This window comes from Sorghum bicolor, chromosome 10 (assembly GCF_000003195.3).
Source record: "Sorghum bicolor cultivar BTx623 chromosome 10, Sorghum_bicolor_NCBIv3, whole genome shotgun sequence".
NCBI lineage: Eukaryota > Viridiplantae > Streptophyta > Magnoliopsida > Poales > Poaceae > Sorghum > Sorghum bicolor.
The window spans coordinates 5,598,632-5,626,363 of record NC_012879.2 but is presented as its reverse complement, the minus strand read 5'-3'; the positions used below and the strand labels follow the sequence as shown (position 1 = coordinate 5,626,363).

Sequence of the window (27,732 nt, the reverse complement as noted above, 5' to 3'; positions counted from 1 at the left end):
TCTTTTTATCACTTCCCCTGATGTCTTTTTTTTTTTATTTCAGATAACATGCAATTTATTATTATTTGGCTATTGGCTACAAAAAAAAAGTTGTTCACTGTAGTTGCCCTTTTAATTGTATTGGTTGTCTGTTGTCTCTTGCGAATTGTTGTCTGAAACTTACAAAAAATTCAGTCAACTACGGTAATTCCCTTTTTTTTTTATAAGCATGTTATGCAGTTCTATCGCAAGTCATGGATTCACATCATTGGCTTCTTCTATTCTACTAGGATTGGGAGTCTACTCCGTAGTAGCTGGAGGTAATGTGTTAGTGTGCTTTGATTGACAGGAAGCATCGTCGCAGAGGATACTTGCTCTCTGGCTGACCTAGTTGAATAAACAGTGTTTTTCTCTAATAACAAATCAGTATCAACGTTAATATCATCCTTTTTTTTAACCACCCGAACAAGGTACACACCGCACTAAGCAACCGTCGCATTCAGCAAGATCCCAATTACACGGCCTTTCGTGCCGTTGGCTGCCACTATCCCAGGCGTTCTACCCTGCGATAGCCCATGAGAGCACCGCACCATTTCCCCGGCTCGTCAACCAGGCCGCCGCGGCCGCCGGCCGACGCCCCTGCCCAGCGCCTCCATTACCCACGTCCCACCACGTGCCGCATATCCTCCGTCAGCGCGCACGACAGCACCAGCATGTCGCTGCCCACGCCGAGGGCGTGCGCCGTGAGGAAGCAGAAGTCTTCGTCTGCACGCGTTGACAGTTGCCCGCTGTCACAGTCGTAATTGCCGTGGCGTCCGACGATCGAATGGCACTATGGTAGAGCAGCCGCTGCCGCTGCATATATATGCGCACTCACTGACACAGGCGAAATCTGAGCAGGCGTTGTATGGAACAGTGCAGCAACTAGTGGCAGTGGCATTGGAGTGGTCGAGGTCGAGATGAGCGGCAGTGGCATGGGAGTGGTCCTCGCTGCGCTCGCCGCGGCGTTGGTCCCGTTGCTGTGGGCGGCGCTGGTGCGCCAGGTGTGGCGGCCGTACGCCGTGGCGCGGGCGTTCGCGCGGCAGGGCGTCCGAGGGCCGCCGTACCGCTTCTACGTGGGCAACAACCGGGAAGCGAGGGCCATGATGGCGGCGGCGGCGGCGAGCGGCGAGGCGCTGGAGTGGAGCTCCAACGACATCGTGCACCGCGTGATGCCGCACGTGCGGGCGTGGGCGTCGCTCTACGGCAAGGTGTTCGTGTCGTGGACCGGCTCGACGCCGAGGCTGTGGGTGGGCGACCTCGACATGGCGAAGCGGATCCTCTCCGACAAGGCCGGGCTGTACGTGAACCCGAGCCTGGGCGCGGCCCTCATGGCGCTCCTGGGCCAGGGCCTGGTCTTCACCGAGGGCGACGACTGGGCGCGCCACCGCCGCGTCGTGCACCCGGCGTTCGCCATGGACAGGCTCAAGTCGATGACGGGGGCGATGGCGGCTTGCGCGGCGGAGGTGGTCCGGGACTGGGAGGCGCGCGCCGGCGCCGCAGCATCGGCGAGCGGGGAGGTGACGGTGGAGGTGGGGCAACGCTTCACGGAGCTCACCGCCGACGTCATCTCGCACACCGCGTTCGGCAGCAGCTACCGGCAGGGGAAAGAGGTGTTCCTGGCGCAGCGGGAGCTCCAGCTCATGGTCTTCGCCTCCATGAACAACGTCGTCGTGCGCGTCCCGGGCATGGATCACGTGCCGACCAAGGCCAACCTGCGCCGGTGGCAGCTCGAGCGCACCGTGCGGGGCACGCTCATGGCCATCATCGACGAGCGCCTGGCCTCGGCTAAGGAATCCAAGGGCTACGGCAACGACCTGCTCGGACTCATGTTGGAGGCCAACGCCGCCGGAGACGACGGCAAGACGCAGGAGGCCATGAGCATGGACGAGATCATCGACGAGTGCAAGACCTTCTTCTTCGCCGGCCACGACACGACCGCGCACCTCCTCACCTGGGCCATGTTTCTCCTCGGCACCCACCACGAGTGGCAGCAAAGGCTCAGGGAGGAGGTGCTCCGCGAGTGCGGCGGCGCCGAGGTGCCCCTCGACGGCGACGCCCTCAACAAGCTCAAGCTTGTAAGGAATTAAATTAAAGCCCTGATCGGCCGGCCATGAACGAGAAGTACAAGATCACAGTGACTAAACCCTGATCGACGGTGCCGTGGTTCATTTGCAGGTGACGATGGTGCTGTACGAGACGCTCCGGCTGTACGGACCGGTGAACATTATCAACAGGCAGGCGACGGCGGACGTGGACCTCTGTGGCATAAAGGTGCCCAAGGGCACGCACCTGGCGATCCCGTTCCCGATGCTCCACCGCGACGAGGAGGTGTGGGGCTCGGACGCCGGCGAGTTCGATCCGCTCCGGTTTCGGGACGGCGTGGGTAGGGCGGCGGCGCACCCGAACGCGCTGCTGGCCTTCTCCCTGGGCCAACGGTCCTGCATCGGGAAGGACTTCGCGATGCTGGAGGCCAAGGTGACGCTGGCGCTCATCCTGCGGCGGTTCGCCTTCGAGGTGGCGCCGGAGTACGTGCACGCGCCGGCCGCCTTCCTGACTGTGCAGCCGTCGAAAGGGCTCCCCGTCGTGCTCAGGCTCTTGGATCCGCACACTTTGGCCAGTTGAGGCATTTGAGATTCCGTAGGCAAGAAACATGTTGCAGTCCTGTTGTCTGTTGACCTCCATCTTCAGTTTGATGATGATAGTAGTTGGTTGTGATTCCTCATGCCAGTGTCAGTGTTACCTTCTCTCTCTTTTATAAAGTCCATTATCGATCCCTTGTGTGTCATCCTGCTTTCTGACTTACAAAATAACCGTTTAGGTCTCTAAACCTGTTTGAGTATGTCATCCCGATCCCTAAAGTGGGAAATCTACATATAGGTCCCTCAAACATGTTCATTTGTGTCATCCTAGTCGCTAAACTTGGTTTGAGTCTCATCTGAGTCAAAATACAACAAATCTAAAAACTCTATATTACATATTTTTTTACATGAACTAGATTCAATATAAACTTTATATCAAAATTATAGTCATCAATGCGATCTACAACTTTGTAGTTAAGAAGTTTTTAAATTGAAACTGTTTAAGGTCCCAAAATAGTTTTGTAAGTTTATAGATTTTAAAATTTAAAATTAAATTATGTGACACTAAACGACTTCAAATAAATAAAATTTTCAACTACAAAGTTGTAGATCGTATTAAAAACTATAACTTTCATATATATCATGTCAATATCTAAGATCGTTTGTTAATTCTAAATTTTAAATTACAAAATCTAAACATTTACAAAAATATTTTTGGATCCTAAACTATTTTAATTCAAAACCTTTTCAACTATAAAGATGTAGATTGCGTCGAGGACTTCAAGCTGCACTTCATCACATAGCTTAATCCATAATCAAGCTTCAAGCTGACAAACACAGGAAAGAGAGGGAATTCAACACTGGTGGCTTGGTCTACCTAAAGCGTTGCGCTTCACTCAGCATTCGCAAAGATCTAAAACTCCACTCCTATTATTGCGGTCCCTTTCGCACTTTGGACTCGAATGTCAAAGTGGCATACAACTTACAAATTACTACTGTCAGAGGGCTGTCAACTTCGCTCTATCTTCCGTGTCAGCCAGCTTAAACAACACCTTGGTCCACAAGTTGTCCCATGCCCTAACCTTCCTCTGATTGATGATCATGGCAAGATCAAATCTCAAAGTGGCCCCGGTAATTATGATTCTTCAACGCTGTCTTGTCCCTCGCAAGTCGCAACTACGAATCAGTAGTCCAATGATTGATTGAGTGGCTCAACCTACCTGCTTATAATAAAGCTACATGCATGGGAGAATGCAAATTTTATTAGGAAGACTTTTTTTGTCCATCATTTCATCTTTAAGGGCAATGATTTTTAGACGGGAGGTGCTGTCTGGAACTCTGAATATTTGGCTTGTCTGTCAGTTCAGTATAGGGAATCAGGCATCAGATAGGGAGTCGGCAAGGAAGGATACCGGTTCACGGTTTGCGAGATCAGATGTACTAGTCCAAAAAAAAAATCTGATATACTAGACCTCAAAAAGGGTTACGAGATCGCTTGAAGTCTGCAACTGTCCGTCACGTAAAGATGTGCAACGGGCCGGCACGGCCCGACATGGCACGAGCACGTGCTCGGCATGGCCCGGTAAGGCACGGGCCCGCGTGCCACCGTGCTGGGCCGACAAAAGACACCGTGCTTGGCTGACGACCCAGGCATGGTCCGTGGACTGTTTTACATGCCGTGTCAGCCCGTTCAGCACGAGGCCCGGCTGTCGGGATAGCCCGCAGCCCACACCACTAAAAACACATGAATCAAACCACGCGGCAAGCATGGAAAGCACCTCTAAAAAACATATGAATCAATTCCGATGACCTGCGAATCAGTTCATCCTCAACGCCTTCGGCGGCACTAGCTTGACGCCGGCTACCTACGAACAAAGAAGAAGAAGAGGATAAACGGATTTGGATATAGGGTTTAGATGGAGAAGGAGAAGAGGTAGACGAGCGGCGGAGACGAGGTGCTTACCTACTCGGAAACGGAGCCCGGCGTCGGAGAAATGGAGAAGACGAGCGGCGGAGAGCTAGAGACGAAGGCCAGCGACGAAGAAATGGAGGAGACGGGCGGCGGAGATGGGGAAGAGTGGAAGCGAACGAGGATATTGTAGATCCGGTGGTGGAGACCTCGTCGGAGTGCAGGAAGACGACTAGTGCTCGACCGAGAGCGGGGCGCAGGCAGGGATTAGGGTTTGGGGTAGGGTGGGGTGAGGTCGTGCCGTCGTGGGGAGCGCAGCGGGCAGCAGTGGCGCAGGCGGGGAGGGGGAGCGGCGCCGAATGGGATTAGGGTAAGGGCGCCCCCTCCCCTCGGCTTATATACTTGTCCGGGCCGCTAACGGGCCGGCCGTTGTTAGCGGGCCAGGCCATGCCGTCCCGGCGTGCCGAGGCATCAGCTCAGGCATGGCCTGCTACGTGCCACGGGCCGGCACGCGCCCGTTTTTCACCGTGCCTTGGGCCGTGCCTCGGGCCCACGGGCTGCATGCACATCTTTGCCGTCACGTCAGCAAGACAGCAACTTCCCACGTCAGACAAAAGCTCTTACCTTGTGCTTGACGGTTGGTCGCAACTCGCAATCAGTCTCTGGTGACATCGCCGGACGCACGAGAAAGCTCCAAATGAAGCAGAGAAGCTGTTGAAAATTTGTCATCGACACCGTATTTTACGACGGCAATTCAGCTTCTGCTTCATAAGAGGAACACACGAGGACATCACAGCTCAGTATACTACCCTCCTCCGACCTCCGTGCGTCTTGCAGTTCGCTTCTCAGGGTGCACGCCGAGTTCTCGATCGTATCCTGTTCGTTGCTCGACATGGGCACGGGAGGTGTCGCGCTGGTCGCCGCCGCCCTCGCCGTGGTGGTGGTCACCAGGCTATGGACGGCTCTGCTCCACCTGGTGTGGCGCCCCTACGCCGTGGCGAGGGCGTTCGCGCGGCAGGGCGTCCGCGGGCCGCCGTACCGTGTCTTGGTGGGCAACAGCAAGGAGGTTCAGGCGATGCGCGCGGCGACGAGCGGCGACACGCTGGAGCTCACCTCCCACGACTACATCCCGCGCGTGATGCCGCAGTACCGCGCGTGGATGTCGCTCTACGGCAAGGTGTTCCTGACGTGGTCCAGCTCGACTCCTGCGCTGTTCGCGGGCAGCTACGACATGGTGAAGCGGATCCTCTCCGACAAGTCGGGGCTGTACGGCAAGACGGACCCGGGCCCCACCATACTGTCCCTGATGGGCATGGGCCTCGCCTTCACAAACGGCGACGACTGGTCGCGCCACCGCCGCGTCGTGCACCCTGCGTTCGCCATGGACAAGCTCAAGGCGATGACGGGGGCGATGGCGGCGTGCGCGGCGGAGGTGATACGGACGTGGGAGGCGCGCGCCGCCGCGAGCAGGGAGAAGGCGGTGACGGTGGAGGTAGGGCAGCAGTTCACGGAGCTCACCGCCGACGTGATCTCGCACACGGCGTTCGGCAGCAGCTACCGGCAGGGGAAAGAGGTGTTCCTGGCGCAGCGGGAGCTCCAGTTCATCGCCTTCGCCTCCATCAACAGCGTGCGCGTGCCGGGCATGCAGTACGTGCCCACCAAGGCCAACATGCGCCGCTGGAAGCTCGAGCGCACGGTGCGGGGCACGCTCATGGCCATCATCGGCGAGCGCCTCGCCGCTGCAAAGCAGGCGAGGGGCTACGGCAGCGACCTGCTCGGCCTCATGTTGGAGGCCAACGCCGCCGGCGACGGCGGCGGCAAGAGGCAGCAGCAGGCCATGAGCATGGACGAAATCATCGACGAGTGCAAGACCTTCTTCTTCGCCGGCCACGACACGACCGCGCACCTCCTCACTTGGGCCCTGTTCCTCCTCGGGACGCACCCGGAGTGGCAGCAGCGGCTCAGGGAGGAGGTGATCCGGGAGTGCGGCGGCGGCGAGGTGCCCCTCCGCGGCGACGCCCTCAACAAGCTCAAGCTCGTGAGCCTCCTCCACCTTAAGCTTATTAAGCTAGCTAGCAGGTGTATATTGGCACGGTGTATATCGGCCAGCGTGCGTCACGGCCATGTTCTTACGTGGTTTCGCAGGTGACCATGGTGCTTTACGAGACGCTCCGGCTGTACGGCGCGGTGCCGATGATCGCGAGACAGGTGACCGCGGACGCGGACCTCTGCGGCGTGGATGTGCCCAAGGGCACCATCCTGTTGATCCCGATCGCGATGCTTCACCGCGACGAGGAGGTGTGGGGCGCGAACGCCGGCGCTTTCAACCCGCTCCGGTTCCGGGATGGCATGGGCAGGGCGGCGGCGCACCCGAACGCGCTACTGTCCTTCTCCTTGGGCCCGCGGTCGTGCATCGGGCAGGACTTCGCGATGCTGGAGGCCAAGGCGACGCTGGCACTCATCCTCCGGCGGTTCGCCTTCGAGGTGGCGCCGGAGTACGTGCACGCGCCGGTCGACCTCCTGACTCTGCAACCGTCGAAAGGGCTCCCGATCGTGCTCAAGCTCTTGGATGTGTAGTAGAGAGGATTGGAAGCCATCCTTGTCACAAGTTCCATTTGAATAGGAGTATAAATTTCCATTTGGCAGCTTATCTTTTCAGCTTGTTTGGTTGTCTAAAAAGTTATGACTAGAAATATTATTTGCTGATTTTATTGTGAGAGAAAACACTGCTAAATAACTAGTTCAAGTAAACATGATCAACATTCATGTATGAACTGCCAAATCATTAATTAGGCTTCTGTCTTCGGCGGCGATGTGTTCCTCAGTTTCGTTATCATATTTTATATTGGAACTATATTGTGATTCTCTGAATGGATGGGCCCAGTCCAGTCATTATTTTTAAAGATGTGTTTGTTACAGCTCACAACAGCTTCACGAGCTGTTGTGAACTGTTTCTTTTGTCAAACACTTATGAAGCGCCCCTGGTAAACTAGGAACTCAAATGTGATACAATACTAGTCCGAGGAGGCTAGTAACACATTTATTACATCAGATAAGTTTCAGCGCAGTAGTCTTGGAAAGCGTGGACAAGGAAGGCACGCTATAATAATAAGACACCAAAATACAACACAGGTCCAAAGGACCCAGAAACAAACGATATCGCCATCGAACATCTGACGAGTCCCAATGCCACAGGCTTAGTTGGGTGCAGACACGACCTTACTCGAACGCCACTTCGGGATCGAAGTCCGGATCTTCCTCTGTTTAATAAAGCAAGGGTGAGTACAAAGTACTCAGCAAATCCAACCTTACCCTACGGAAGGGGATAACAGTATATATGCATATGGATAAATCAAGGATGAGGCTTAGTTATATTTGCATAAAGCTATCTTTTTACACATGCAAAGTTTCATTTCACAAATACTGTTGTAAAAGAACTCTTTTTCCACATATGATAGTATTTCTAAAAATGGGGGTTTGATCACAATTTTAAGTGTTGTTGAACCCTTGTTCCCACAACACAACGGCAGTCAACCATTTACTTCCAAAATCACACTCTCTCACATGTTTTCACTCATCCCAACCCATCTAGTTGTTGAAACCAAACCATAACCCGTCCGAGACCGCGGACACGGCTATCCAGATAGATTTACACTCTGCAGAGGTTGTACACTTTTCCCACAAGTAGGATACCATAACTTACACCGTCGTGCAAGCACAGATCCATCAAAGTCATTACCCTCCATAGCTAAGTAATGGCGCTCACCACGGGAACACTAAGGCCACATCTCATGATACCACAATAATTCACAAAGCTCTTTTCATACATTTCCACAATTTCACATACACCACTTAGTGTCCCGTTGCACACCTGCCTCCAGGTGATTGCCATACTAACTAGAGGGATTTAGACTAAGCCTTTCCCATGCAAGGCGAGTGGTTGTACGATAAATGAGTTAGGCAAGATGAATCATCAACTCAGTCCTTAATCGAGACAAGGCGGATATCTTCACGCTTAACCCCGCAAGGTATAAGCCACAACACCAGGGCATCCCCAAAAGAGATCCCATCCGCCCCATCTCTATAGTAATCACATCTATAACTTGTTCATTAACCATTTCATAATACCCACAATATATTTTCACCACTCACACCTTTTACTTTTAAAATCATTATATTTGATAAAATACAACGATGAGTATCCAAGATGAGTAACAAGTCCTAAGCATACTAAATAATAATATTTCTGTCATAGCATATTATTTGTTCCTAGGTTCGAACAAGATAATTACCGGGTAATATCAATTCAAGGATGGCTATTCAACAGGTTTTAACTAAGCAGCGAAAATACTTCGTACATATATCGTACATGCAATATTTAAAACGGCTTCTACGGGTTGTGTTTAAAAATAGGATCAATATGCATCAAAGGGGATCGGTTGGACTTGCCTCCGTCGGCGTCCTCGGCAAACTCCTGCTGACAGTCCGGGTCCTCGGCGTCAAACTCGCGGTACTCGTCTCCAACGTTCTCGTTTTCCGGCTCGTTCACTCCGTCAACTAAAATACGCAACGAACGACACAGACAATAGGCACAGATAAATAATCATATAAATTCAAATGAGCTCCAAAAATCATGAAATTAATATGGGAGGTAGATCATGATTTTAGATGAATTTAGGAAAAAGAATTATTAAAATCAGAGTTAGCATGTGGCATTTGTGAAATGGCCGGAATTTAATCATGCGAAAAAGGCTAACGATGATTAAGGAATGGATGCTCGTGGGTATTTGTTTGGCTGGTAGTGCATGTTGCATGCATGCATGTACTATTTGGAGTTAATGCTTGGCCCACACATGCATGGTTAGAGAGAAATTAGCAGGGGTCATTAGAACTGTATGTCATGGTTCTATTCGTGGAGTTCTTGGCAGTGAACCGGTACAGACAAATACATGGAAAAATACAGAAAAATACTACAGAAAGACAGAGAAGAGCAAGGAGATGCTCATGAGCTGCTCACCTCGTCTTGCGACGACAGTCGAGCTCGGCTTGTGCGTATGGCCGTATACGGTATACGCGAAGTGAGAGCGAGTGAGCAAGTGAGTGAACGTGTTTCTCGGGTGGTGAGAGTGAGCACCCGAGGTTGGCTTTTTATAGGCCAGAGGAGTGAGGTTATGCCTCTGGTGCTCAGCTTCGTGCCATTAGAATTGCTACTGTAGTGCATGGTTACACAGGACGACAGGACGGTAGACGGTGCCTAATTTTCATGCAAATGGCAATGTCTCATTTGCATGCACGGTGCGTGCAAATGGACGGTGCCTAATCACCATGTCCTTTGCATGCAGGTGCATGCAAATGGACGGTGGCATGCTTGTCCTGCATGCATGCATGCATGAGATATATTCATATGTGTGGGTGCACTGCTATGCTTTCTTGCATGTAAACTTGCTGGTACTCGCTGTTATTTGTGCGCGAAAATATAAATGGTGCCTAGTTGTACGTTGCGACTTGCTATCTTTTTGTACAGCAAAAGAGGCGCGGGAAAAGGCAAGAGGTGGGGCCCGCATGCCGCGGTGCGCGCGCGAGCGAGTGCGCTCGGCGAGGGGGCCGGGCGTGAGTGCGCTGCGGCGCTGATGGTGGTGGGGTCGGCGCACGCGCCGTTGCCGGGTATCGGGCAGAGCGAGCGAGCAAGAGGGATAAGTAGCGGACATATGATGCTTATGCCATGCGGTGCAGGTTATATTTAAAGATGGATAATTAGAATGGATGGAAAAAGAATTAGATGGAGATACTATAGAGCTCAAATTATTTTATAGTTTTTGAAATATATTTTGAAAATAATTTTTAATGCGAGTGATTTTTAAATGTGAATTTTTGGGATGTTACAACTTATTTGTAAAACAGCTTTATAAGTGAAGCTGTTTTTCTTCTCCTCTCACAAATATATGAGTTGGATGAAGCTGAAAAAAGTAGCTTATTGCAGCTCTCTCCCTCATTTCTCTCTCTCATCTATGCATGAAGTAGTTTGTGAAGCTATTTTACTAAATACTTTTTTCAAAACAGCTCAGCTTTATCTAGAAAGTTGCTCATAAAACTATTTTCTAAAAAAACAACTTTACTAATAAAGTTGAGTCTTATGAGTTCTGGCCGCGTGTCTGGATTGATTATTCCAATCTAACCTTTTCTGCACGATAATCCCTTTCATACTGCATTTTTTTTCATTATAGTATCTGCAATTTTCTAAATTTTTCAGCATGTGTGTTTTTCTTTGGTATGTTGCCATAGATGACCTCATTTGGATCAGGGATGTCACAATCCTGTGTATTGATTTTTCTCATCTTGTCTTGTTTCGATTTTCACTTCTCTGTTCCATTCTGCTGATTTTATATAAAGCATGGAAAAGTTAAGTATTGTATGCACATTTTCACTATTCTGGTTTTAAGAGTGTCAAAAAAGCAATACTATTAGTTAATAGTTGAAATACTTACTACCGGACTCTTGTTTGCGAGTGCGGCCACAAAACACTCGGCAAAGCTCATTTCGCCTAATTTTAGATGACAAAGAGACCTTTGCCAAGTGTTTTTTGTCCGGCACGAGTGCTAAGTCGACGCTCGGCAAAATTTGAACCGAAAAACCCTAAAACAATAGCAAAAAAAAGGGGAGACCCCAAACAGCCGCCGCCCGCCTATCCCCATCAAAGTCATGGCATTTTACGCGGGCTATGTGACTAGCAGGATTCTAACTTATGACCTCCCCTTCATGCGTATCCCCCTTAGCATTGCACCATACAGTCACTTGTGTTTAAATTTCGTTTTGATTCTCCATATATTATACTAACTCGAGTGTAAATTGCTTATTTGAAGTTTCATAACTTTTCGAGATCTACAAATTTCAGTTTGGTAGTTTCTCTATTTGAACCCAAGTGTAAATTGCTTGTTTAAGGGGCTCTAAACAAATTCAAATCAAAAAAGTTATCAACTATAAAGTTTCACAATTTTTCGAGATTACAACTTTCATTTTGGTAGTTTCTCCATCCAAGGTCGTTTACAAAATTTGAATTTCAAATTTGAGAAATTCAAACATAGTTTTTGTTGACAAGATGATTTTATATCAAAAGGTTGTCAGCTATAAAGTTTTATAACTTTTTGAGATCTACAACTTTTGTTTTGATTGTTTCCCCATCCGAGGTACTTAAAAAAATCAAATTTTAGTTTTGCAAATTCAAACGTACTTTCCATTGGCAAAATTAGTTCAAATCCAAAAGTGTTTAACTACAAAGTTGTATAACTTCTAAAGATCTAAAACTTTTATTTTAGTCATTTATTCATCCGATGTAGTGGTAGTTACATTGTTCATAAATCTTATATATCTTTCTTCTAGTTCTATGAGACTATACGAGAGAGATATAGATTTAATGAACAACGTTACTATTGCTTTATTGAATGTAGAAATGACCAAAATAAAGATGTAGATCTTGACAAGTTATATAACTTTGTAGTTGAAAACTTTTTAATTTGAAATTATTTACTGCTTCAAAATGTGATATGAAGTTCTATTTGCCGAGCGTTAAATTTTAGGCACTTGGCAAAAGTCTTATTTGCCGAGTGTCAAAATTTAGGCACTTGGCAAAGTCTTTTCAAGTGCGAAACAAAAAACACTCGGCAAAAAATCTTATTTGCTGAGTGCAAAAAGAATACTCGGCAAACTAGTAAGTTTGTCAGAGTGCTGTTATTTTGCTGAGTGTTTTTACCGAGTGCCTGGAGCTTTGTACTCGGTAAACCACCCAGCACTTCGGTAAAGAGCCGATTTGCGGTAGTGACTATATAGCTCCAGTACAATGTTTTGAAGACGACATTTTGTTGTACTTTGCGCATATGCGTAGTGGCTATGTAGCTCCAATGCAATGTTTCGAAGACGACATTTTGTTGTACTGTGCGCATATGCACTTACTTCTCCTTGCCTTGTCCTAAAAACGCTGACATGGTGCTACCTAATGAGAAAGTGGAGTGTTCCACTGTGGAGAGTGTCGAGAGAATCAGGTGGCAGGAATTTCTTAACCAACATGTGATTCTGAGACAAAATACATTAATCTGCACAAGGAACTGGCAGCCAAATAGTTAATCATGCATTATAAAAAAAACAGTTAATAATGCATCCGTTTCATGAACTGGCAGCCAAATCTATACCTATCTATAAAGAGAAAAAATTTCAGTCTGTCTTTTTTTTTCTGTCCGGTCCTGCGCTTGTGTCGTCCCGGAATCTGAGTCGGTCACCTGGGCCAGTCCGACTTGGTACCAGCTCAGACCGTAAGTCCAGGGCTGCTGAACTCGAGTTGGGCCGTTGGGCACACGCCACGCGGCACTGCTGCAAAAAAACAAGCCGCGCACCTTCCGCAAATGTGAGGCCACGCCGTGGGCTTCCACGTTGTTGGGCTCAGTGGCTTTTCCCGACTAATAAAAATAAAAAAAAAATCATTTGACCTCCCTCACCTATGGTTCGTGAGTCTGATTTGCCTTCATCAATTGGAAAATTATTTTCTTAGATTACGCTCTTCAACAATTGAAACCATCTGATTAAGGCCTCTTTTTGGTTCATAGGATTAAGAATCCTATGGGAATTATGGGAATTATTACTGTTTATGCTTTTGGTTCACATGAATGGAGCACGGGAACAGTGTAGAAAATTTTTCTTTGAATGCAGATTTAGAGGAAAAACATAGGAATAAATACAAATTGTGAAAATTTCAATTCACAATACCTTTCTGTCCACCAAGTATCAAGTTCTTTAAACTTCGAGTACCGTATAGGACTATGATTACAATTACCTAAAAAACATGGATAGCTTTCATCCAACCAAACATCGTAGAGCATCCTAGGAGTCTAGGTTAATCGTGTGCACGCCTTCTCTATGGGCCCAACCACCAAGACTCCGAGACGAGTCCATATCGGTAAAAAAGAAAAATCATGGTGTGCGTGCGCCTCCAGGTTACTCATGTGTATATGCCTCCATGGGCCCAACCACCACCTGTGCACAGGACCAAAATTGGAAGTCTGAGACGAGTTCACATCGAGTTCCGGTAGCACACAAATATGTTCTATAAAAGTCGCTGGTCTACTGTGGTCGTGGTAAACTCATCCATTTATTTACCAGGTGCATGCAAATCAAGATCGCTAGACCTTTTGCTTGTTCGTAGGGTTCAAGATGAAAAAACTGTAAATAAGTATAATATAAACAACAAATAAATAGTAAAAATTAATCTCAAGATTTACATAGACTTCGGCTTTCTAATAAAAAAAATTTTGTTAGCTTCTTGTCTTTTCACGTACAATACATAAATTGACAAAAGCTTATACAATCTAAATAAAATCAAATCAAATCTATAAATTACAATTTAAAAGTTTGTTAGGCTACTTTCCATCGGAAAGTGTAAAGTGTCATTGTGCGTGAAATAAAAATCATAAAAAGTCTAAGAGCATGTATATAAACTATATATGGACAGTCTGCTTCAAAGTCAGTTTTCAAAGCTTAAAAATTATCAAATTTAATACAAAGGATAAAACACAAATAAATATAACAAAGTGCTCATTTTCTATAACCGTCTGTTTGCTCCCGTAACAACGTACGGGCATATTTTGCTAGTAATTACTTATTGTACATAATTTATTAGTAGACCGCTGAATATATTTTCATAATAAACTTATTTGAAGATATATATACTGCACATATTTTTTACAAATCTAGTCAAACTTGCGAAAGTCCAACCAGCACGATTCTCATAGCGACTTGATTTATAGAAAATATGTGCAATGTTTGTATCTCAAAATAAATTTATTAAAAAACTATATTCAAATATCTATAGAATGCTAATTATGTACCATAAATATTAATAATTTATATATATTTAGTCAAAATTCAAAGTCAACAACTTTTAAATTTGACCAAATACATTTAACAAAATATTAATACTTATGGTATATAATTAGTATCATTAAGTAGATCAATGAATATACTTTCATAATAAACGTATTTGAAGATATAAAGGTTGCACCTATTTTGTGCAAATATAGTCAAACTTAACAACTCGATTTATAGAAAATACGTGCAATTTGTTATCTAAATAAATTTATTAAAAAGCTAGATTCAAATTTCTATCTAAGGATATTAATTATGTACCATAAATAATATTATATATATATAGCTAAAAGTCAACAACTTTTAACTTTGACCAAATATATTTAACAAAATATTAATATTTATGGTACATAATTAGTTTTATTAAGTAGATTTTTGAATATACTTATAATAAACTTATTTGGAGATACAAATGTTGCACGCATTTTATACAAATCAAGTCAAAGTTAAGAAAGTTTGACCAACATGATTCCATAGCGACTTAATCTATAAAAAATACATACAAAATTTATATCTTCAAATAAATTTATTACAAAACCAAATTCAAATATCTATCTAATGATATTAATAATATACAATAATTATTATTCTCTATATATATTTATTCAAAGTTAAAAGTCAATATATTAAAAAAATATCAATATTTATATTACATATTTAGTATCATTAAGTACATCATTGAATATACTTTCATAATAAACTTATTTAGAGATATAAGTGTTGCATGTATTTTGTACAAATATAGTCAAAGTTAGAAACGTTTGACCAATAATTCCCATAGCCACTCGTTTTTGTAGAAAATACATGCAATATTTATATTTTTAAATTATTTTTTTTTAAAAAAACTAGATTCAAATAACTATATAAAGATATCAATTATGCCCCATAAATATTAAAATTTTTTACATATATTTAGTCAAAGTCAAAAGTCTACAACTTTTCACTTTGACCAAATATATTGAACAAAATATTGATATTTATGATACATAATTAGTATCATTAAGTAGATAGTCGAATATACTTTCAAAATAAAATTATTTTGAGATACAAATATTGTATCTATGTTCTACAAATCTAGTCAATGTTAAGAAAGTTTGACGAATATGATTCCCATAATGACTCAATTTGTAAAAAAATACATATACTATTTTTATCTTCAAAAATGTTATTAAAAAACTATATTCAAATGTTCATCTAATGATAGTAATTATGTACCATAAATATTAATATATCTTTCTATATATTTAGTCAAAGTTAAAAGTAAATAATAACTTTGACCAAATATATTTGATAAAATATTAATATATATTAATATTTATAGTATATAATTAGTATCATTAATTAAGTACATCGTTGAACATACTTTTATAATAAATTTACTTGCAGATATTCATGTTATACTTGTTTTCTAAAAATCTAGTCAAAGTTGAAAAAGTTTGACGAGTACGATTCCCATAATAACTCGATTTGTAAAAAAAAATGTATAATACTTTTATCTTCAAAAAAGTTGTTAAAAAACTATATTCAAATGTTCATATAATGATATTAATTATGTACCATAAATACTAATATATTTTTATATATATTTAGTTAAAGTTAAGGAAAATAATAATTTTGACCAAATATATTTGATAAAATATTAATATTTATAGTATATAATTAGTATCATTAACTAAGTACATCGTTGAACATATTTTTATAATAAATTTATTTGGAGATATTAATGTTATAATTATTTTCTAAAAGTTCAGTCAAAGTTAAAGAAAGTTTGACTAGTACAATTCGTGTAGGACTTTTTTTTGGGACGCAAACACTGCTAGCACACAAACACGCGACGAGATCACCGCGCGGTACTATCCTCCTCCGTGCGCATTCCAGTTTGCTTCGTGCATCGGGAGTTCTCCTATCCTGCTAGTTGCTCGACATGGGCACGGGAGGTGCAGCACTGGTCGCCGCCGCCCTCGCCGTGGTGGTGGTCACCAGGCTGTGGACGGTGCTGCTCCACAAGGTGTGGCGCCCCTACGCCGTGGCGAGGGCGTTCGCGCGGCAGGGCGTCCGCGGGCCGCCGTACCGTGTCTTCGTGGGCAACAGCAAGCAGATTCAGGCGATGCGGGCGGCGACGAGCGGCGACACTCTGGACCTCACCTCCCACGACTACATCCCGCGCGTGATGCCGCAGTACAGCGCGTGGATGCCACTCTACGGCAAGGTGTTCCTGACGTGGTTCAGCTCGACTCCGGCGCTGTTCGTGGGAAACTACGACATGGTGAGGCGGGTCCTCTTCGACAAGACAGGGCTGTACGCCAAGCAGGACCCGGACCCCACCATACTATCCATGGTGGGGATGGGCCTCGCCTTCACCGACGGCGAGGACTGGTCGCGCCACCGCCGCGTCGTGCACCCGGCGTTCGCCATGGACAAGCTCAAGGCGATGACGGGGGCGATGGCGGCGTGCGCGGCGGAGGTGATCCGGACGTGGGAGGCGCGCGCTGCCGCGAGCAGGGAGAAGGCGGTGACGGTGGAGGTAGGACAGCAGTTCATGGAGCTCACCGCCGACGTGATCTCGCACACGGCGTTCGGCAGCAGCTACCGGCAGGGGAAGGAGGTGTTCCTGGCGCAGCGGGAGCTCCAGTTCATCGCCTTCGCCTCCGTCTACACCGTGCGCGTGCCGGGCATGCAGTACGTGCCCACCAAGGCCAACGTGCGCCGGTGGCAGCTCGAGCGCACGGTGCGGGGCACGCTCATGGCCATCATCCGCGAGCGCCTCTCCGCCGCTGCAAAGGAGACTAGGGATTACGGCAGCGACCTGCTCGGCCTCATGTTGGAGGCTAATAACGCCGGCGATGACAGCAAGATCAGGCAGCAGGCGATGAGCATGGACGAGATCATCGACGAGTGCAAGACGTTCTTCTTCGCCGGCCACGACACGACCGCGCACCTCCTCACCTGGGCCATGTTCCTCCTCGGCACGCACCCCGGGTGGCAGCAGCGGCTTAGGGAGGAGGTGATCCGGGAATGCGGCGGCGCCGAGGTGCCCCTCCGCGGCGACGCCCTCAACAAGCTCAAGCTGGTGAGCTTCCTCCACCTTAAGAGGGTGTTTAGTTTTCCTTCTATTTTTTTAAAAAAATAGATTTTAATCTATCATTTTGTATAGTTAAACAAAACACTATATAAAATTTTTGATAAAAAAGTGATTATTCTTTATTTTGGATTTTGGTGGCAAAAAAAACTCAAAAAAGTCTCAAGAGGTAACTATGAGGGCAATAAATTCTGCATTTTGAATGAACTAAATATAACCCTAAAATTTTTGATATTTTGCATTCCATTATTTTCAAGTACTTAGCATTTTGCATTTTGTATTTTTTGGGGAATTAAACACCCCCTATGCTAGCTAGCAGGTGTATATGCACACGGTGACCGCCGGCGAGTGTACGTCACGGCCATTTTTTTGTACGGTTTCGCAGGTGACCATGGTGTTGTACGAGACGCTCCGGCTATATGGCGCGGTGCCGATGATCGCGAGACAGGCGACGGCGGACGTGGACCTCTGCGGCGTGAAGGTGCCCAAGGGCACCCAGCTGCTGATCCCGGTCGCGATGCTTCACCGCGACGAGGAGGTGTGGGGCGCGGACGCCGGCGCGTTCAACCCGCTCCGGTTCCGGGACGGCGTGGGCAGGGCGGCGGCGCACCCGAACGCGCTGCTGTCCTTCTCCTTGGGCCAGCGGTCGTGCATCGGGAAGGACTTCGCGATGCTGGAGGCCAAGGCGACGCTGGCGCTCATCCTGCGGCGGTTCGCGTTCGAGGTGGCGCCGGAGTACGTGCACGCGCCGGTCGACCTCCTGACGCTGCAACCGTCGAAAGGGCTCCCGATCGTGCTCAAGCTTTTGGATCTGTAGTATAGAGAAGGCATCCTTATCACTTCTGTCGTCGTTATCAGTTTCGTTATCATACTCTTTCCGCCCCAAAGTAATTGTAGTTTTGCATTTTCGTGTCGAAAGTTTAACTGGATTTATATAAATTACGTGCAACATTTATATTTGGAGAATCGAGAACGATAATTATTTTAGGATGGATGGAGTATTTCACAATGGAACTATAATATTGATATATTTTGTGAAATTGATATAGGCTAGGTCCAATCATCTTTTTTAAGAATAATGAAGAGGAGGTGGTTTTGTCTTTGCTTGTGCAAAGTCTTGTGAGTTCGGGTGGCCTGTCTGGATTGGCTAGTCTAATGTTTTCTTCATCATAATTCTATTACTTTCATACTGGATTTTCTTTGAAATGTCTAGGTAGCAATCGAGTGCCCCAGCACTCGATCTTCCCCTTCACTATTCTTCCTCCTCCTCACCCCATCGTCGCCCACCACCCCACTATGGTTGCGCCCTCCATCGCCACCCTGATCTTTGGCTTCCACGGCAAGCTTCAGCCATGGTGCCTCCGTCTCAACCTAGCTCGACCACCTCCACCGCCATTAGGGCTCCTAAATCCTCTTATGATACTCTTGCTTCGGACCCCAGAGCACTCCCTTCGGGCGACTCGAGGGGCTCACGGCGCCACCCACCTTCCTCCTCTCCTTCGCCACCTCCCTGACCGTCGCCGCTGCCTACCGCACATGGCGGCGGCGGCCCGCACCGAGCTTGCCTCCTCCTCCTCCTACCTCCCGCTCCTTCGCCCCCTCTCCTAACCCTAACCTCTCTGACAACTTGGCGGTGGGCTTGCCGTCCGGCCAGCAAGGCGGATCCGCATCCCTAGTGGCTAGGTCTTGCCTCTCACGATTGGTGGCACCCGACCATGCCTTGGAGACCCGTCAACGCCATGGCCGGCCAGCGTTCGAGCTCGGCAGCGCACCGCCTAATCCAGACCGATATAGCGTCGGCAGGTCCTCGCTGGCCCCGCATGGGGCTAGTCTAGTCATGCGGACTCGGGACACAATCACCGAGCTCACGACCATCAGCATCCTCTCTTTCCCCGTCCATGGCGGCTGACGGCGCGCCTATGGCACACTGAGCTGCCAGGGGGCGCTTTCACGGTAGCGATGTGGCGGGGCTGACCGGGGTGGCGGTGTGGCATGGTGAAGGCTGCAGCTTTGGCGCCTGAGTCGTGACTTCGACCATTCGTCATTGCTACTTCGGTCGCCATGAGTGGCCTGTTTTTGTGGCAAGAATCTAGGTGAAAATCCCACCCATTTGTTCCGAGCCGGCGGTGGTGGCGTAGGGCGCGTCATCTACCTTCCTAGAGGCGTCGCTGAAGCTTATTCATCTACGGCAGGCTAAGGACGAAAGTCCTACTCTGGTGCTTTCGACATTGTTGGCGTTTGTGGATGTCAATCCCCTTCTTGAAGGCATTGTTGAAACACTGCTGCAGCCCTTTGCCCTCTACCCTGGTTGGTGTCTTAGTGCCCCTCGCTCCTCCCACGTGGTCTCTCTGGTCACCGTGTTGCACCTAATTGGGCTTCATGTTTCTCCTCACCTTGGTACATCTAGCTGATGTTTGTTGCAGCCGTAGTTGTGGTCATTTTTTGGTGGATGCTTTGTTGTTGAGGGGTTTTAGGCGGATGCTTTGTTGCTGAGGTCACTGACATTTTCGACGGATGCTTTGCCACCGAGGTGTTTCGGCGGATGCTTTGCCACCGAGGTCGTTGGCATTTCTGGTAGATGCTTTGCTACCGAGGTTGCCGGGGTTGGTTGGACGGATTATTTGCCATTTGGAGCTTTAGTGGATGCTTTGTCGCTGTTATCTTTACGGCTCCTCTCACTGCTGGCTACCATGGTGTTGAGATTATTGTATTAGGTTTAATTTGCTGGGGTTGTTAGGTGGAGGGTCCCCCGCCCCTCATGTTTCTTGCTTTTTCATTTTTGTGTTGAGGACTTTGTTGGTAATCCATGGATTACCCGCGAATCCTTTTGTCTCAACTATGTGTAGGTCAATTGACCATTCTCTTTTGCTTAATGAGAAACGGGTTATATCCCCAGTCTAAAAAGTCATAACCGCTCGATTGCGGTCCTCACTATTTGTCCAGCCTACCTCTCATAAACCCTCTTCTATGTTCGCCAGATTTGGAGAAGAAGAGTGGGAGAGGACAAAGAGAACTTGCACTGAACTTACCTAATGTCGGCGAGCTCGTCGTCTTCGACGCCGGTGAGTTCCTCGCCGAACCCCAGCCACTGGCACAGGCGCGGTCGGGCACACAAGGTTGCCAGAAATCTAGTGTTGAGAGGGAGAGTAATAATGAGTGTTGTTTAGCCTTTCTGTTTTTTCATTATGGTATCAACAATTTTCTAAACTTTTCACCATATGTCTTATTTGGTATGTTGCAATAGATGACCTCATTTGGATCAGGGATGTGACAATCTTGTGTATTGATTTTCTCATCTTATCTCTTATTTTGATTTCAACTTCTCTATCCTATTATGGTTTTATTTGAAGCATGGAAAAGTTAAGTATGAGTTACATAATGATTGAAATACTCCTTTTGTTCCATTATATCTGATGAAAGTTAGAATGACACGGTCTCCTAGATTACACTTTGACTATTTATTTTGCTTTCTATTATATTATTTATGCTTATAAGTTTGTAATCGTTGGATAGTATAATTTCTTATAAATCTAATCATATAAAGTTTGCACTATAATAGTTAAAAAATTGTGAGACTGATTATTGGTCAAAGTTTTTAAAGTTTGAATCTTGATATACGCGTGCGCCAAATAAAATAGAACGGAGTTAGTATATTATTAAGGTGTTGAGCATACCTTGTCCAAATAACTCGTTTGCGTCCTCCTCGTTGTCTTGTTCATATATAATATTTTTAAGGCGTTGAGCATACCTGTCCAAATAACTTGTATCCATCCTCGTCGTTGTCTCGTTCGTATATAACTCCTCAGTTACATGCATAGTAATCTATGAGAAATTTGTGATGTATATGTGCTCTATATATATATATATAGAGAGAGAGAGAGCGCACATATACTCCTTGTTAAACTACTCTTATATATAGAAAGCGTATACTATAGAAACCAGCTTTGTATGCAAACTATGCAAACTTTCATCAGGCGTAGGATGATCATCCGACGGTTAGAGGCAATGGTGGGATATTTTCCACTTAACCCCCCACTCATCCTACCCTAATTAATTCTTTTGTAAATCACCCTCCTGAAACCCAGCAGAACCCACGCCGCCATCACCTCGCGAGACGCCGTCACCCAATCACCTACGCGAGGGAATCCGGCTCCCGTTCGCCCGGTTCGCATACACGCCGTCGGCAGCAGTAATGGCAGCAGCAATACTTCTAAAAAAATGGCAGCATAATGGCAGTAGCAATACGACAATTCATCTCAGTACGAAAACAATTCATCTCATTCAGAAAGTTCAGAGGTACACAGCATAATGGCAGCAGCAATATTTCTAAAAAATGGCAGCAACAATATAATCCATGCATATAACTCAATGACACCATGAAAATTACAGTCAGCCAACAATGTTGTTTGGACAATTGCGTGCATCATGAGTCGCTACTTACATTTTCCGCACCTATGTTTGCTTAGAGTCCTCATCTCTTTGCTCTTCTTAATTCTTTTGCTTCTCCCTTTCGACCTGACATCAGTTGGTGGATGTATATTGACTTCATTTGGAATAGTACTACCAAGGAAAGATTCATACTCATCCTGTTTATTATCCGTAGCAGCAGGCTTGATCTTTTGGAGAGGTTCTGCTAGGTTGGACAAACTAGAATATAAAAAGTCAATTCCTTGTTCAGAATTCTTTGCCCTTTGGATAAGGTCTTCAAACATGTTGTGTGAGTTTGAAATCTTTTTCCGCATTTCCACCTCCTTAGCATCTTTAGGCTTCTCATCTAGTAGGTTATCTTTGTCATCAAATAACACTTCCCTGTATCAAAACAAACATAGGAAATTTAATAATATCGTAACAAAATAGGCATATAGAAACTCTAAAAATACGTACATTTTACATCTTTTCTCTCATCTCTTCATAATATAACCTATTGGTATCTCATTTTGCTTCTCGCTTCTAAGCACTTGTATGATATGACGACACGGGATGCCATAGGACTCAAAATATTTACAGGAGCACATAACGAACATGTTTGACTTGTTGATCTCAACCACTCGCTCTTTTCCAGATTGGCTACTAATGGTCACCATTTTCTTATCTTCCGACTCAGAGAATCTTGGAATAATGCAATGGTCTCTTGCAACTATAAGTTGACTCAGAAATTTACTAAAAACTTCATGTGTATATATCCCACTACACTGCTTCTCCATGGCCCATGGTGTCATCAATTTAGGAGTGTTGTGCAGACTTGCATTGTCAGCTTTCAACTTCTCTTGGAGCTGGACACTCCAAAGCTATGTCAAACCTTAGCCAAAACTCAACAAATGTCAACTTTCTATGAATGAAACGGTTAAAGAAAGAAGTTGCACTCTCCGAGCGTGATGTAGTCCTAAGCATTCCTGCTAGAGGTAAATTTTTCTTACTCGCTAGGAGTAGTTACTCCCTCCTTATAACCCTGTGCTCTGCCCACAGGTACTACTCTTAGCAGGTCTGAAAGGATCTAATTGGCCTAGAGGGGGGGTGAATAGGCGTATCTTAAAAACCTGAAACTCAAAAACTCAAGTTGCGGAAGTCAAATGTCTGTCGGTACCACCGACAGTTTGGGCCGGTACTACTGGTGTCACACAGCCAGTAGTACCGACGCAAACTGCTGGTACTACCGACTCCCTAAGACAGCTACGAAATCAGAGTGTAAAGGGCTTAGATTTCAGATCTGAGTTTTACCCCACTTTCCTAGGTGTAGAAGAAGGTGTTGTTGAAGTCTCCTTAGCTTAGTTCTTCTCCACACCGTAGATCGACCTTTGTTTACCTGTGGAAAAGAGAAAAGAGATAGGAACACCAAGAACACAAACAAGGGTAGTCGAAACTACCTCCACAGCAAGACAAGGTATTTTTCCCGAGGTTCGGCAATCTCCACTAAGGAGTTCCTACGTCCCCGTTGTTGAGGTGACCACGAAGGTCTGACCACTTAGGTCTCCTCCTCAAGCAACCACAAAGGTTGGCTTGATGTTTCCACTAAGAATCAAGGGGTAATACAAACACTTCGGGGTGCCCTCACAAATGAATCAACACGGGCAACCACGAAGAACGCCTAGCCGGCTAGGGTTCCAAGAACCCAAGAGTAACGAACACAAACCAAACCGGCAAGACGAGGAACGGAGTGCTCAAGTCACAGATCGAAGCTCCCAACTCTCTAATCTCACTTCTCTAGCTCGAATCTCTCAAGAAATGAAGTCTAGGAGCAAGAGGGAGAGAGAGTGGGTGAGACAAAGCTTGGAGACTGTTTTCTCAGAGTTGGAGTAGCTAGAATGAGCAAGCCAACGGTTAGAAAAGAGGAGAGAGCTATTTATACTAGAGTACAGAACACTGGCCGGTACTACCGGTGCAAACACCGGTACCACCGGCGCCCCCAGATCTAAACGTGAGAAAGCTGAGAAAGATGCGAGAAAAAGGCCTACCGGTACTACCGGCCTTGGGCCGGTACTACCGGTGGAAGGCCGGTACCACCGGCAGTGCAAAATCTCGCAAAACATGAGTTCTGCGGGATTTTTGCCTGCCGGTACTACCGGCGTTTCACCGGTACCACCGGTCAAAGCCCGGTACTACCGGTAGTTCATTTTCTCGCAAAACTCAGGAGAAGAGCTGGCACTGCCGGTACCACCGGCCCTGAGGGCCGGTACTACCGGCTCACCCTGGCAGAGAAGGAACTTTCCAGAAGTTCGTGTGTGCAAGTGTGTCTCTCAAGCGCAAGACCTAAGTTGACCTGAGCACCTTTATCCTCATCTTACCGACTCAATTTGCATCCCTCTTGATAGTGCGGCGTTTCCTATAACTCAAACAAGAAATAAAACTAGGTAGCTTCTTGAGTTAAAACGTCGCTTATATGAAGAAATTTTGGGGGTGCTGTGATTCACCAAATGTACATGTTTGATCCCATCAATGAACTAACACCTGTAGATCATACTTGATAGACATGTTAGTTCCTAATTTGATTGTCATAAATTATCAAAACACACACCGGGGGCGAATGCACTTACAAACTCCCCCTTTTTGGTAATTGATGACAACGAACTTAGGCTCATAAAAGATTGAAAGAAGTAGAGCTTTTGAATTCCAAAAGTTAGGTTGGGCTCCCCCTTAATGTATGCTTTGGATTTGGAATTTCAAGTCTTGATTGATATCAAGATGGCATACATTAAGATCAAGCTCCCCCTAAATTTTGCAATCCGTGGGGTGCCTAAAAGAGTGTGTGTGTGTGACCAGAAATAAACCGTGATGCGTATGACAGGATATATCACAAAGAGTAAAAGAAGAATTTGAATGATTATGCAAGAACCAGGGAGCTCACAATAACCATTCAAAAACAACATTGCACCAACAAAAGTCTAAAGAAGCTAACACAAGCAAGATATAACGAGAAATAACAGTGTTTAGCTTACAATCATCCATCACACAACGTAGTTCTTGTTCACCACACATAGTTCATCACTAAGAAAGTTTAAGACGGGCACCAACAACTAACTTATTACAGCAAATATAAGCCTAACACTCCCCCTTTGGCAGCAAGTGCCAAAAAGGGTAGGCTGCGAGGGAGAGCTAGAAAGACTACTCGTCACCACCACCAAGGTCGTCGTCGTCGTCGTCGTCGCTGTAGTCGATGAAGGTACGCAGCGGCCCCTTACCATGAGGATCAGCGGAGGTGGACTGCTCGTGAGGAGGTGCAACAGAAACAGAGGCCCTAGTGACATTGTCCGCAGCACCAAAAATATCCTGATAAGCAAAGGCAGCCTCGGTGTCCTCTATGGAGAAGCCAGCAGATATCCCACCACTATAGAATGGATCGAATGCAGAGGGTGGTGGAGGATCCTGCTGCTCCTCATCCTCATCAGCAGAAGTCCGGTGCATGTTGTCATATTCATCATAGGGGTCCTGGAACTCACGAAGAGGAGAGGACGGAGGAAGAGCTACCTTCTCCTCAAGACGACGGAGACGCTGATCGGTCTTCTTTTGGCAATAGCAAAAGTAGGAGAAGAACCGCTGCAGCGCATGACGGGTAGGACTACGGCGACCACGACCGCTGTCCTGAGGAGGAATAGCTTCACCATGAGCATCAGCAGCACCAGCAGGAGTGGCCATACCGGGAGTAGCAGCACCAGGAGTAGCAACGCCAGGACTGAGAGGAGGAGCATGAGGAGCACCTAAGTGCTTGGCACGAACCGGAGCATGAATGCAAGGGTGCGAGAACTGCATGCCAGTAACTTGCTCAATAATATGCATCAGATATGGAGCATAGGGCAAGTACTTGTTGGGATCCACGGACGCATCAGCAATCTTGTTCCACATGAAATCCGAGACACCAAAGCGGCCACCATTAGCACCAAAGCGAGCCAAAATCTTAGGAGCATCTTGACGAAGGTGAATGGAATCTCCAAACTTGTGGTCAATGGTGTAGCGGATCAGGTTGTTCAGCACATAGAAGTAAGGCTTCAGGTGAGTGGTCTTGAGATCCGGATGAGCTCCTGGCTTGTACATTTCAGCAGCATCAAGGTCAGCCTCAGAATTCCCCTCAGCAAAAATGGTAGACAGCTGGGGTGCATCTCGATCCAAGTGATCAAAACCAAGCAAGCGAGAGAAGGTGATAAAGTCAAGGCGATAGTGAACACCTTGAGTCATCCAATGCAGTACCCTAGAGGCTTGATCCACCCACAAAGTTGCCCAAAACTGAAAGATGATCTCCTCATTCCAATTCTTCTCAAGTGTCATAAGAGGAAGAATGCGCCATTCTTCAAGCCTGTTAATCAAAGCAGTGACCTCCGGATGATTGAAATCTTGTAAGGACTTGAGGACCACATACTTGTGCTGAAAAAGTGGTCCATTCTTGGTGGCTTTGCTGCCCTTGTAGAGGACGGACTCAGAAAAGTCATTGTGAAATTGAGACCAAAACCGCTCCTCAACTCCCTCAAACTTGATAAACTTGTAGGGGTTCTCGCTGCGCTGATTTCTCAAGTCCACAAGACGCTTCTTGTAATCAATACCAAATCGGGGCAGCATACCAGAGGGAATAGAGGGCCTCCGGACATGGGCATTGAACTGAGGATGCCATGAGAGAGTACGGCGAGCACCAACTTCACTGAGATGCAGAGGCGAGCGACGAAGGACATTGGGGTCCATGGATCTGCCCTCCTCTTGCACAGGATCAGGCACAGCTTGGCTTCGAACTCTAGCTTGATGAGAAGGAGGCGGACACGGGACGGTGTGGGTGTGAAGAGGGGCAGGAATGCCCTCATCACCGGCGGAAGCACCAGCCGCACCCGAACTGCGTGAAGGGGTTCCACGACCACGCACCGCCCGGTCCGCAGACCGACCACCAGCATCACTGGAGCGAGGACGAGCACCACGAGGAGGGTTCTTGCGCTTGCCGGAATCCATGCTACAACACCACAAAGAGGGGCAGCAAGAGAACGTTACAAGGCCATACTAGAATGCAACAAGAAATCGATCAAGGCGATGGGAGGAACTGCCTTGCTCACAGGGGCCGGTACCACCGGCCCTAGGGCCGGTACTACCGGCGGCACCGTGGAGCAAGGGAATCACCTCCAATCGACCAAATCGACTACAGGAATAACGCATAAAACATTCTAGAGGCAAGAACACACTAAGATAAGGGAAGGATTGCGAGGAATCGGCCTAAAGATAGGTACATTGGGAGATCGGGCAACTTCAAGATGTACCTTGCTTCACAAAGAAGAGGAGCCGAATCCAAGCAAACCCACGGGTCTTGGAGACAACTAAGGACCTCCACGCGTCCCTCACGGCCGGGGCAAGGTCCTCCTCAAAGATCGGGCGACGAAGATGGAGGAGCCAAGAGATCGGGGCAAGAGAAGAGCCGCCGCCGCCGGAGAAGGAGAGAGAGAACGGGTCGGGCGGGTGGGGAAGAGATAGGAGAAAGAGAATGACTGCGGGCGGCTTATATACCGCAGTAAAAAGCACTGCCGGTACTACCGGCTTCAGGGGCCGATACCACCGGCAGGCCAGATACCTGCGAGCGGGGTTCTGCGGGATTTTGGCCTACCGGTGCTACCGGGCTTTGGCCGGTACCACCGGCTGGAGCCGGTACCACCGGGGCTAGGCGCCGGTACCACCGGCCGGGTAGGAAAACAGCGCTTAAGATGAACTTAGTGTGATAAACTTAGAACAAATCAAGCATGGCCAGATTTCATCAAATCATCACAAAAACAATG

The 27,732-nt window shown here is 46.8% G+C and overlaps 3 protein-coding genes across 3 annotated transcripts; all 3 read left to right on the top strand.

The window, feature by feature from the left end:
* Window positions 855-2,794, top strand: LOC8065443 (cytochrome P450 709B2). Its single transcript, XM_002437951.2, has 2 exons — window positions 855-2,096; window positions 2,197-2,794. Exons 1-2 carry the CDS (start codon window positions 939-941, stop codon window positions 2,641-2,643), a joined length of 1,605 nt encoding a protein of 534 aa, XP_002437996.1. The 5' UTR covers window positions 855-938; the 3' UTR covers window positions 2,644-2,794.
* LOC8065442 (cytochrome P450 709B2) lies at window positions 5,174-7,333 on the top strand. The gene is made up of 2 exons (XM_002437950.2): window positions 5,174-6,547; window positions 6,655-7,333. The coding sequence occupies exons 1-2, from the start codon at window positions 5,402-5,404 to the stop codon at window positions 7,084-7,086; spliced, it is 1,578 nt and encodes a 525-aa protein (XP_002437995.1). The 5' UTR covers window positions 5,174-5,401; the 3' UTR covers window positions 7,087-7,333.
* LOC8065441 (cytochrome P450 709B2) lies at window positions 16,290-18,453 on the top strand. The gene is made up of 2 exons (XM_002437949.2): window positions 16,290-17,488; window positions 17,883-18,453. Exons 1-2 carry the CDS (start codon window positions 16,343-16,345, stop codon window positions 18,312-18,314), a joined length of 1,578 nt encoding a protein of 525 aa, XP_002437994.1. The 5' UTR covers window positions 16,290-16,342; the 3' UTR covers window positions 18,315-18,453.